We start from the raw sequence: 12,642 nt of genomic DNA on the forward strand, positions 1-12,642 counted from the left end.
GTGGTGATGGTGGGGGGAGGAGGCGTGGGAGGAGGAAGCCACGCGGCCAACTCACCTCCTCCTCACCCGCCGCAGCTAACTGTCATGCCTCACCCGGCGTCGCTGGTTCACCATATACCAACCATGGTACTGTGATGGAGATAGACAGACAGACAGGCAGGTGTGAGACAGACAGACAGACAGGAAACGAATCAAAACGAGCCAGTACTGACTCGAACTACAAACTGAAGAACGTTTATTGTTTATTTCCAAACGTAAACTCACACGTCGGTCGGCGTCGCATTCACTGAGAATGAATCACTCTCTGCAAATGAATCACTCTCTGCAAATAAATCACTCACTGCGAATAAATCACTCTGCAAATGAATCACTCACTGAGAATGAATCACTCACTGAGAATGAATCACTCACCCGTTACTCCCGCGAGTAATGAGTGAGTGATTCATTCTCAGCGTTTATTTCCAAACGTAAACTCACACGTCGGTCTTGTTGCTTGCATGTTGACGTGTTGTCGCGTGGCTTCTGCTTCTCAATTTTTTCAGTCTTAACTCATCCACGTCACGACGATGCGCTTTCGTCTGCATGCTAACGGTTCTGTTAGCGAGAATTTGTAATGTGTGTAGATTATCGCTAGGGGGCGCTACAGTCAAAGAGCCGATAAGCGCTTCTTCAGCGGCTAGGCAAAGGGTTTATATTTTTCATTAAACTAACGTGTCTTTATTGGCCTCCGTGCGGCATGAATTTTGACGAAAATATGTTGGTTTTTTTTAAAGAGCAACACTTTTTTTGGGTGAAAATCTTAAACGTTTGTTACGTGACGTGCTGCATCAGCTGTCAAACATACTTTAACGTTAAAAACAGAATAACTTATTTAAAGCTAATCACAGGATATATTTATTTAAAAAAAAGTTATAGAGTAGATAATAATTTTCAGGTGGTGGTTTGTGCTCTTGTCTTGAAGCAAAAATTGGTTCAATTCCCTGAAGTGAATTGCCACTGCTGTGACTATAGAGGGCACTCCCGTACCACGAGAGGTACACACACTGTACCGTGGTTTGAAGTGAACGAATCAGCTAGTCCTTGTGTAAAAACTTCACCCTACAGTTCCTGCCCTCCACCTACAGGTGGCGGTAATGACTGTGTCTTAGCATGTAGAAAAATATCATCATATCCAGTGATGGAAAAACATTTATTTATGGGACTTTGGTGACTGCTAGCATTGCTAGCTGGATGCTAATGTATTACAGGAAGTTGTCGCAATGTTGTGATTAGCCTCAGCTTATTTAGTTTCTTTGAAGAAGTTATTAAAATAGGGCAGAGCCTGAAGTTCGCTGTTATTGAAATGTTTTATTATTATTATTATTTTTATTGTCTGTGGTTCTTTAAGTGGGAGCTGACCCAAATTGGGCTAAAAAGGTTTGTCCGATGAACCTGAACGACCGATCTTTGTAAAATGTTTTTACCCTGAGGTAAAAAATTTGAGAATATTTGGTGAAATATTCGAACGAACGAGAGTTAGAAACGAAGCGGAGATGAGACTGTGATGCCGGCGGTCGGCCCTCTTCTCTTCACCCCGTGTAAATAAGCTCCAAAAACTGTTGAAAGTTGAAAAGAGTCGAATATTATGCCCAGAACTGAATTCAAACGTCACTTTATGTCTTTACATATATGGCATGTGTATCACTTATATATGAAGTTTGCTGTGTTTATGTCTATGAAGGCGACGCATTGGCGCCGATATAATCATAATAAACTATCACTTTACCGCAACCTCTGCGTTATTCGTTCCTGCATGTGTGAGCTGTAGTGATGTGTCGTTCGCGAGTGTTTCGTTCAATATGAATGAATGTTTCGTATGACTCGTGACTCCCGAGGCACATGAAAGATTCGTTCACGTTGAATGAATCACTCACGAATCACTCTCTGCGAATGAATCACTTTCTGTCAGTGAATCACTCTCTGTGAATGAGTCACTCTCTGAGAATGAATCACTCTGCGAGTGAATCTTTCTGAGAATGAATCACTCTCTGTGAGTGACTCAATGAGAATGAATCACTCACTGAGAACGAATCGCTCTCTGCGAGTGAATCACTCACTGAGAATGAATCTCTCTCTGCGAGTGAATCACTCACTGAGAATGACTCACTCTCTGCGTGTGAATCAAAAACTGAGAATGAATGATCGGAGAACCGCAGTCATCTTTACAAGGCCCACAATAGGGCTACAGCGCCACCTGCTGTAAAATGAATGAAATGATTAGTTTACGATTGGTTCATTTTACTGTTCGAGAGCCAAAGATCCGAATCAGTAAAAAGAGTCGGTTTTCCCAACACGAAACAGACACATTTGGAGATGCTCGTCACTTTATTATAATGTTAATGATTGTAAAAAAAAAAACCTTACCGTCGTTAATTTTAGTGTTAGTATCGTGATACAATATTTTATAAACTGATACTAAAATTTCCGAAACAAAAAAATATCTTCAAACTGCCATCGTTAAATTCTGGTAAAATCAATAACGATAAAACGAAATAAATAAATAAATAAATGTAGTATCAAAAATAAATATAAATAAATAAATCGAAACATTTTCGCGTAGTAGCCGCGCACAGCCAGAAGCACAGAAAGTGAGTGGAACACCGTAACTCCGTAATCTCCCTCTACTTAAAATAAACAAATCCTTCTAGTCTTCAGGCGCTTGATTAAATTCATCGTAACAGCACGACTCCCACGTCCTCGTCTGTGTCCCTGAACTTTGGCTGAAGATAGTCAAATATTCGTAGAGGTCACTTGGGTATAAACTGATTAAAACGACCGCTGTACTCCGCAACTGTACTACAAACAGCAGAGTCAGGAGTTTGAACTCGATCCTGACATTTTTTATCGAACTTACTCTTTTTTTTCTTTTTTTTTCACCTCGGCTTCAATCGAATTTGATTTTTTTTCCAGTGAAAAGTCAACACTGTTGTGAAAGATCAGAAAACACAGCTTGGGTAAATTAACCTTTGGGATGTATTTCACAAATACACACAATTTCTACACAGCTAACTATTTACCAATATTTAGTAGATCAGTAACCAATGAGCTCTGACCATCTGCTGCCCGCAGAGGTTTTAGTCTTAAGTCCGTCAGTGTGGTTTGTCTTCATCCTCAGGATGAGAGTGTGTGTCCTCCTGCTGTGTTTAGGTGTCCTCTGCTGGAGGACGGACGCCGAGTCAAAATCGTAAGTGTATTTTTCTTCGTTCCAAGCGTGCGAGCGCGACTAGCTACGGGACTTTACATCTTATCACATATTTTTTTAGTGTCTAATTCAACAAAGACACGTTAGGACTGAATGCTTCTTGCGGGACGAGAAGTGTAGCCGATGTCTCCCTGCTGTGTTTTAAGCTAAGCTAGTTTTACACCGGAGACGATTCTGTTAGAATTTACAGGCGTAAAAAAGTATTGTCGTGTTGGCTTTATATATATTTCCTTTCATTAACAAAACATCCGAACGCATCATGATCAGCATGTGATGAATGTGCTCCCTCTAGTGGCAGGTGGGGGAACTAGATTCCTATTGTAATTACGTAAATTACTCGGTTAGTGAAATCACAACTGGTATTCTCCCTAGTGTGTGTATGTGTGTGTGTGTGTGTAAAACTGGTGCAACTATACTTGAGGGGACACTTTTTTCTTTTGGATTATTTTACAGGTCTCCTACAGTTTAGGCATATATTTAGCCATTCTGTGTGTTTTTGGAGAGTGAGGCAATTTTTTTTTAAAAATGTCAGAACCTCTGATGTTCCATATTGTGTTGCGGTATTTGCAGGTACTTGATTACTGCTCCTCTGTCACTGCGTTTGGATGCGGTGGAGACGGTGATGGTGCAGTTGTTTGGCTTCTCCGAGGAGGTTAGAGCTGTTGTGTACTTGAAAACCTCCATGGGTCAGAATTCTGTGGTCCTTGCTCAAGACGTTGTGATCCTCAACGCCCAGAACAACTATCAAAACGCGGTAAAACTCCGGGTAAGAGTCACAGGAAGACTATCTATCTATCTATATATCCAGCTACAGTAGCTAGCTGTTAGCTTTTGTTATAGAGAGCCTATTAGCGTTGTTGACAGTTAGCTAGCTTGCTCACTTACTCTATTATTTCTATCTATCTATCTATCTATCTATCTATCTATCTATCTATCTATCTATCTATCTATCTATCTATCTATCTATCCAGCTACAGTAGCTAGCTTGTTAGCTTTTGTCATAGAGAGCCTATTAGCATTGTGGATAGCTAGCTAGCTAGGTTGCTTTATCTATCTATCTATCTATCTATCTATCTATTTATCTATCTATCTATCCAGCTACAGTAGCTAGCTAGTTAGCTTTTGTCATAGAGAGCCTATTAGCATCCTGGATAGCTCGCTGGCTTGCTCCATCTATCCATCCATCCATCCATCTATCCTTTCCTATTTCTCTCCAGCTGTACCCTAATCGTCTGGATAAGACGATACAAAACGTGGTCCTTCATGTCTGGTCAGCGGAGATTAACAAACATCAGGTTATTCCTGTCAGTCGGGTCAACGGCTTCCTGTTTGTCCAGACGGACAAGCCGCTGTACACCCCCCAACAGCGCGGTAAGAGTGTGAATGATTTCTTTTCTTTCTTTTTTTTTATTAAGATGTTTAAAGCAGTCACTTTTTTTTAGCTTCCTTTTCACATGACAGCCGCTAGAGGGCACTAGTGTGACTTATAGTCTCTCTGAAGGCGACTCTGGTTGAATTTGATTGCTGCTCCCCAGGGAATAACTGAATTGTTTAAAAGCGTGTGTCTGTTTATGTACAACGACAACAAAGGTGATTCTTCTTCTTCTTCTAATTCTTCTTCTTGTATTTTCACGTGTCTCTAGTTAAAGTTAGGGCCTTCTCCCTGAATGAGGAACTGAGACCTGCCAATCGCAGTGTCTTCCTCAAGTTTAAGGTACGTCTGATGCTTCACTTGAAAAAAAAAAAAACACAACTGGGGCCGAAACACAATTCTGTGCTGTGCTACTCAATCTGTGACCTTTCGACTCACAGGACCCCGATCAGCAGACAGTGGACATCGTAGAGATGCTTGATCTCAACAATGGAATTCCAACGATGCAAAACCCCTTCAAGATCCCCGTCAAACCAAAGTAAGGAATTCAAAATTCAACATCTCGCTCTGGCATCTGTTGACGTTGCTGTTGTTGAATTGTCCTTCTTTTGACTCCAGGTTGGGGCTTTGGTCCATCGAAGCGGCCTACTCTAACGATTTTACCACAACCGCGAAGACGAGCTTTGAAGTTAAAGAATATGGTATGAAAATACTACATACTTTATAAACCGATAAAAAAAATTTAACCGATGTTACAACTTACCGATATCAATCTATTGATGCTGTTGCTGAGGCGATAGTATCCCAGTTTACGGTACGTCACGAAAACGTTAAGTTAATCTTAGGTATCGGATCAGACGTGGTACAGTTGGGTTTCTTTTTTCTTCGATGTACGATTTTGAAATTTTGACCAATATTGGACGTTACCGAACCCTGAGTATCGGACTAAGCCATCCCTTATTCGCATCCTGCCGCAGTTCTCCCAAGTTTCACCATCCTTGTTGAACCTCGAGTGAACTACATCAGCTTCGGAAACTTTGACGACTTTACCTTCAAGGTCTCCGCCAGGTGAGTGAACATGCCCAAACAGTCAGCGCGATGATACAACAGCCTGCATGCTAAGAGCGTAGCTCTCAGGGAACACGTGTGACCGATCTGCCTCAGGTATCTTCACGGGGCTCCAGTGGCTGACGGAGAGATGTTTGTCCGCTATGGTTACGTCAGTGGTAGCAGTCCTCCGGTTATTATCCCCAGCTCGGTCACCAGACACAGAGTAAGAAAGCCGACACACCCTCAGGCAACCATATTGTTGGTTACTTCCTATTGTTTGATTATTTGAATTATGGAGGATGATCGGTTTCATCGTTGTCTGTGTTTCCTCCAGTTGTCCTCATCAGGTGAAATCGTCATAACCGCTAACATGGAGAAGATTCTGTCCAAACACGAAGGACCTAAAGATCTCAGAAGCTTGGTGGGGAAGTACTTGTACATCGCTATACTGCTGGAGGAAGACACAGGTACTGACATATCTTACAGCTAACCCCATCACGGTGTGTCTAACCATATTAGTCAAGATGCTAACATCACCGTACCGCTAACGATCCCTTGCGCATTTACCCCCTCTTTGTCAGGTGGCATCGCCGAGGAGGCAGAGTTTGCGGCTGTAAAGTTCGTCACTTCGCCTTACATCTTAAGATTCGTGTCTACGCCACCTTTCATCAAACCTGGACTTCCCTTAAATATACAGGTAGGTTTGCGATCCAGCAGCTACATTCTCGCTCAAAAAATCACGTAAAAACCCACATCGGAGGAGATACGTAGTCATTCTTCCTGGATCTCTTCTAGCCCCAGAGTTTTAATTAGATTAAATAGTTTCGCATATTCACAATGTCATGAAGTAATCCGTAGTAGCCATATAACAATGAATATTTATTCAACGAAGCAGGGACTGTTGTCGAAAAAAAATGTTTACTCTTTATATCTTTCATCGCAGGTTCTGGTAAATGACCATCTGGACGAGCCAATAAAAAATGTTCAGGTTCGCCTTGTTGATCAACAGCTGTTCAGAAATGGAAGGTTTGTTGACGATGAGCTCTGTCCCGAGAGCGCCACCAGTGGATCAGATGGCCTCGCTATTTTTATCTGCAACACACCGAGGGACGCACTCAAAGCTAATCTGAAGGTAAGGGGTATCGCATCTTATCTTCCAGAAGGTGCTTACGGTATAAGTTTATATATGCACATATATAAATAAATACGTAAATATATATTCATATATATCATAATAATTATTTACTTAGCCTTTTAGCAAATAGTTTACACTAAAGATGGTCTCCACATGGTCTAAAACCAAACCCCGTTGTGTTTAGCTATCATATCGCTGTGGCGGGATCGTCTAACGTCGGATTTGCTTGTTCCCCTCTTTTGTTTGTCCGTGTGTCTGTAACAGTTTGAGACAGCAAACCCGAACCTCCCGGGAGCCAGTCAAGGCACGCTGACTCTAAATGCCGTGGCCTACCAATCACCGAACCAGCGGTACATTTACATCGACCCTCTGGTGCCCGGTCAGGCCCTGGCCGTGGGACACTATGCCAACATCAAGGTGTATTTCGCGGCACCGGTATACGTGAACGTTAAGACCTTCGGTTACATGGTGAGAGGACACCACTGCTCGTCCGCAACGCCGGTGTGAATTGAAATATTGAATGCCTTATTCTCTACGCACAGGTGATCTCCAAGGGACACGTGGTGACCTACGGCACTCATAAATTTGGTACGGGTCTCGAAAACCAACAGACGCTAAATTTTGAGATAACGCCCGCCATGGTGCCCTCCATCAGACTCCTGGTGTACTACATCCTGTATGCGGAGGGTACGTCCGAGCTGGTGGCTGACTCCGTCTGGATAGACGTGAAGGAAAAGTGTGTCAACGGACTGCAGGTAAGTTGGTCCGTTGTCGCCACGACATTGATCGTTTGCTCCCTCTAGCGCAATTCTTAACAATTCTTAAAAACAGAAATTGACCCAAAAAAACAGGTTTACGGGCACATTTTTATGCTGAAGTACCTTTGTGAAACGGACCCTTCTGCTCACGGGGGTTGGGGGGCATTTTGAAGTGGTCCCCACTGAGAGTGAATATCAACCTGTGTGTGTGTGTGTGTGTGCGTGTGTGTGTTAGACTTCTTTTTCATCTCATAGGCGGGATTACAAGCCAAAGGAAAAGATCCAGCTAGATATCAGAGCCAATCAGGACGGACTGGTGGCTCTTTCTGCCGTAGACACCGCCCTCTTTTCCCTCTTGCCAAAACACAAAGACCCTCTTGTCAAGGTAATGACGTCCAAAACTTCTTATACGTCAATTTTATGGAATGATTTGATTTACGTTAGGGTCACAAAAAAAAAAAATCTGGTGGTCGTCAGGTTTTGCGTCACATCGAGGAAAGCGACCGGGGCTGCGGTGGGGGAGGGGGTCGAGACAGCACCGACGTCTTCCGACTTGCTGGCCTCACTTTCATCACCAACGCTAATGCCGAGCCGTCGGACGGCAGTATGTCACTCACGAAGCCCTTGAGCACATATTTTTTTTTATGTTCTTGAAATCAGAGTAATCCGTTTTTTGTTTGCAGCCCAACCCTGCACGGCGTTGGTGCGTCCAAAGAGGGCGCCGACTAACGAGGAGAAGAGGATAAAAGGCAAGTCCTTCCCACACAAACATCACAGCGTTCTGAATACAATCCCCTGATTATTAAAATGGATTAAAAAGATGAGCCCCAATGCTGCCATCTGGTGGCTTTTACTTTTCACATACAGCCGTTTTTCCCCAAAACTATTTTTTAGGGCAGACATCAGGAATTGCGTTGTCGGGATTTCTTTAGTAGATTTTTTTGGAAGGAAAAACTGATAACGATTCTTCCCAAAATTACATAATTGTGCTACTATCGGTCGGCCGATATTATCGGACATCCCTAGTATTAATAGTTGCCCATTAGAAAACCTGTATTTTTTTTACTGTGATTACACTCCGAAAAATAAGTAATAAAAATGCAACGCATAACAGAGTCAGATACCAGGGTTCAAGGTGGGGAGTGACCAAAACAGTTTGCGAACCATTTGATAAAATGTCAAATTTATGTGTGTTTGTTTGTGTGCACCTGGCGAACGCAGCGGCAAGTTACGCCCATTTGAAATCCTGCTGCGAAGAAGGCATGCGCTACGTCCCGAAGATCATCACCTGCCTGGACTTTGCCCAGCAACGCTTCAGGAGAAGGTCGCATTGCAGCCGCGCCTTCCGAGAATGCTGCGAATTCATGCAGAGTCACATAGACGAAGAGGAAACCCTCGTCCTCGGCCGCTACAGTCAGTAGAACTTTATTTACTTAGCCTAATGACGAAGAAAAGCACAGATGCTAATTGCTACGTGGCTATATTGTGTGCGAAAAAAGATGGGAATGAAAACCAATGCAAAAACAGACCGGGAAAGTCCTGCGTCTTAAAAGATCAGATTTTTTTTTTCTTCTGTGTTCCACGCAACATTGTGCAAAAAAAAAAAAAAAAATTTAAATCTCCGTCTTGTTCGCAGAATTGGGTGGAGATTTTGAGGAGGCTCCTTCCCTGCTGCGGAGCTACTTTCCTGAGAGCTGGTTGTGGGAGGTGCAGCCGATCAGGTGACACGTAGCTTTAAACATCACGTTCTTCTACGTGTCAAACTCAAGGCCCGGGGGCCAAATGCGGCCCGCCAAGCCATCTACTAGACTCTATTCTGTGTGTGTGTGTGTTCAGGTCAGGCTCCGTGTCAGTCAGCAGAACTCTGCCTGATTCTCTGACCACCTGGGAGTTCAAGGCCATTGGCATCTACAAAAATGGCGAGTTTGTGTTTTTTTGTTTTTTTGGTTCTCTTTTCCTCGTTGTTGTTTCTTCTTGTTGAATTATTTATTTATACCCTAATTATATAGTAATTAATATCCTGATTTGGTTTAGGTTTTCTTTTTTGTCTTCACTCCATTGTGTAGCTCGCTTTCAAGTAAACTCTTTGAAAAAATATGACCAGGATGAATGAGACTCTTCACAGATTCATCCATCCATTCACCCATCCATCCATTATCCATCCATCCACCCACCCACTCATCATCCATCCATCCAACCATCCATCTATTCACCCATCCATCCATCCACCTATCCACACATCCATCCATCCACCTATTCACCCATCAATCCACCTATTCATTCATCCACCCACCCACCCATCCATCAATCCATCCATCCACCTATCCACACATCCATCCATCCACCTATTCACCGATCCATCCATCCATCCACCCATCCATCTATCCACCCACCCATCCATCCACCTATCCATTCTCCCATCCATCCACCTATTCACCGATCCATCCATCCATCCACCCATCCATCAATCCATCCATCCACCTATTCACCCATCAATCCACCTATTCATTCATCCACCCCCCCACCCATCCATCCATCCATCCATCTATTCACCCATCCATCCATCTGTCGATGCATCCATCCACCCATCCATCCAACCATCCATCTATCCACCCATCCATTCATCCACCCATCCATCCACCCATCCATCCATCCATCATCCACCCATCCACCTATTCATCCATCCATCCACCCACCCACCATCCATCCATCCACCCATCCATCTATCCACCCATCCCTCCATCCACCTATCCACCCACCCATCCATCCACCCATCCATTAATCCATCCATCCACCTATCCACACATCCATCTATCCACCTATTCATCCATCCACCCATCCATCCATGTACCCACCCACCCATCCATCCAACCCCCCCCCCATCCATCCTTCCACCCACCCATCCATCATTCATCCAACTATCCACCCATCCATCCATCTATTCACCCATCCATCCATCTGTCCATGCATCCACCTATTCACCCATCCATCAATCCATCCATCCACCTATTCACCCATCAATCCACCTATTCATTCATCCACCCCCCCACCCATCCATCCATCCATCATCCACCCATCCACCTATTCATCCATCATCCATCCATCCATTATCCATCCATCCACCCACCCATCCATCCACCCATCCATCAATCCATCCATCCACCTATCCATCCACCCATCCATCCACCTATCCATTCTCCCATCCATCCACCTATTCACCATCCATCCACCTATTCATCCATCCGTCCATCCATCCATCCACCCACCCATCCATCCACCCATCCATTAATCCATCCATCCACCTATCCACACATCCATCTATCCACCTATTCATCCATCCATCCATCCTTCCATCTATTCACCCATCCATCCATCTGTCCATGCATCCACCTATTCACCCATCCATCAATCCATCCATCCACCTATCCACACATCCATCCATCCACCTATTCACCCATCCATCATCCATCCATCCATTATCCATCCCCCCATCCACCCATCCATCCATCATTCATCATCCATCCATCCCCCCCCCCACCCATACATCCATCCATCTATCCACCCATCCATTCATCCACCCATCCATCCACCCATCCATCAATCCATCCATCCACCTATTCACCATCCATCCACCTATTCATCCTTCCATCCACCCACCCACCATCCATCCATCCACCCATCCATCCACCTATTCACCGATCCATCCATCCATCCACCCATCCATCCACCCATCCATTAATCCATCCATCCACCTATCCATCCACCCATCCATCCACCTATCCACCCATCCATCCATCCATCAATCATCCATCCATCCATTATCCATCCACCCATCCATCCAACCATCCATCTATTCACCCATCCATCCATCTGTCGATGCATCCATCCACCCATCCATCCAACCACCCACCCATCCATCCAACCACCCACCCATCCATCCTTCCACCCACCCATCCATCATTCATCCAACTATCCATCCATCCATCCATCTATCCTTCCACCTATCCATCCATCCACGCATCCATCCACCCATCCATCCAACCATCCATCTATCCACCCATCCATTCATCCACCCATCCATCCACCCATCCATTAATCCATCCATCCACCTATCCATCCATCCACCTATTCACCATCCATCCACCTATTCATCCTTCCATCCACCCACCCACCATCCATCCATCCACCCATCCATCTATTATCCATCCACCCATCCATCCACCTATTCACCCATCAATCCACCTATTCATTCATCCACCCACCCACCCATCCAACCATCCATCCATCCATCCATCTATCCTTCCACCTATCCATCCATCCACCTATTCACCGATCCATCCATCCATCCACCCACCCATCCATCCACCTATTCACCATCCATCCACCTATTCATCCATCATCCATCCATCCACCCACCCATCCATCCACCTATTCACCATCCATCCACCTATTCATCCTTCCATCCACCCACCCACCATCCATCTATCCACCCATCCATCCATCTATTCATCCATCCTTCCATCTATACAGCCATCCATCCATCTGTCCATGCATCCATCCACCCATCCATCCAACCATCCATCTATTCACCCATCCATCCATCCACCTATCCACACATCCATCCATCCACCTATTCATCCATCATCCATCCATCCACCCACCCACCATCCATCCATCCACCCATCCATCCATCATCCATCCATTATCCATCCATCCACCCACCCATCCATCCACCCATCCATCTATTATCCATCCACCCATCCATCCACCTATTCACCGATCCATCCATCCATCCACCCACCCATCCATCCACCCATCCATCCAACCATCCATCTATTCACCCATCCATCCATCCACCTATCCACACATCCATCCATCCACCTATTCACCCATCCATCCATCCGTCCATCCAGCCATCCACCTATCCACTATCCATCCATCCACCCGTTCATCCACCTATTAACCCATCCATTCCGTCCATCCATCCATCCATCCATCTATCCACCCATCCATCCACCTATTCACCCATCAATCCACCTATTCATTCATCCACCCACCCACCCATCCCTCCCTCCTTCATCATCCA

General features: G+C 44.7%; 2 protein-coding genes across 4 annotated transcripts in view; both read left to right on the forward strand.

The window, feature by feature from the left end:
* The window catches only part of LOC103398051 (PR domain zinc finger protein 12-like), a 10,634-nt gene extending 10,267 nt beyond the window's left edge, over nucleotides 1-367 (forward strand). The window contains exon 9 of the mRNA XM_017042872.2: nucleotides 2-367. Within this exon, the coding sequence (XP_016898361.1) occupies nucleotides 2-135 (134 nt within the window). The 3' untranslated portion in view covers nucleotides 136-367. The remainder of the gene's footprint in view (nucleotide 1) is intronic.
* Nucleotides 368-3,065: 2,698 nt separating this feature from the next.
* c5 (complement component 5) overlaps nucleotides 3,066-12,642 on the forward strand; it is a 24,164-nt gene continuing 14,587 nt past the window's right edge. For all 3 annotated transcript variants that reach the window (XM_008336441.3, XM_025053121.1, XM_025053122.1), the window contains exons 1-19: nucleotides 3,066-3,223; nucleotides 3,812-4,007; nucleotides 4,459-4,612; nucleotides 4,885-4,955; nucleotides 5,054-5,151; nucleotides 5,232-5,314; nucleotides 5,591-5,681; nucleotides 5,778-5,886; nucleotides 5,998-6,130; nucleotides 6,245-6,360; nucleotides 6,607-6,795; nucleotides 7,063-7,266; nucleotides 7,341-7,553; nucleotides 7,792-7,941; nucleotides 8,034-8,160; nucleotides 8,240-8,305; nucleotides 8,778-8,969; nucleotides 9,193-9,277; nucleotides 9,393-9,475. In XM_008336441.3, the coding sequence (XP_008334663.2) occupies nucleotides 3,081-3,223; nucleotides 3,812-4,007; nucleotides 4,459-4,612; nucleotides 4,885-4,955; nucleotides 5,054-5,151; nucleotides 5,232-5,314; nucleotides 5,591-5,681; nucleotides 5,778-5,886; nucleotides 5,998-6,130; nucleotides 6,245-6,360; nucleotides 6,607-6,795; nucleotides 7,063-7,266; nucleotides 7,341-7,553; nucleotides 7,792-7,941; nucleotides 8,034-8,160; nucleotides 8,240-8,305; nucleotides 8,778-8,969; nucleotides 9,193-9,277; nucleotides 9,393-9,475 (2,503 nt within the window). In that variant the 5' untranslated portion in view covers nucleotides 3,066-3,080. The remainder of the gene's footprint in view (nucleotides 3,224-3,811; nucleotides 4,008-4,458; nucleotides 4,613-4,884; nucleotides 4,956-5,053; nucleotides 5,152-5,231; nucleotides 5,315-5,590; nucleotides 5,682-5,777; nucleotides 5,887-5,997; nucleotides 6,131-6,244; nucleotides 6,361-6,606; nucleotides 6,796-7,062; nucleotides 7,267-7,340; nucleotides 7,554-7,791; nucleotides 7,942-8,033; nucleotides 8,161-8,239; nucleotides 8,306-8,777; nucleotides 8,970-9,192; nucleotides 9,278-9,392; nucleotides 9,476-12,642) is intronic.

The sequence above is a fragment of the Cynoglossus semilaevis genome, chromosome Z, assembly GCF_000523025.1.
Source record: "Cynoglossus semilaevis isolate Cse_v1.0 chromosome Z, Cse_v1.0, whole genome shotgun sequence".
Classification (NCBI taxonomy): domain Eukaryota; kingdom Metazoa; phylum Chordata; class Actinopteri; order Pleuronectiformes; family Cynoglossidae; genus Cynoglossus; species Cynoglossus semilaevis.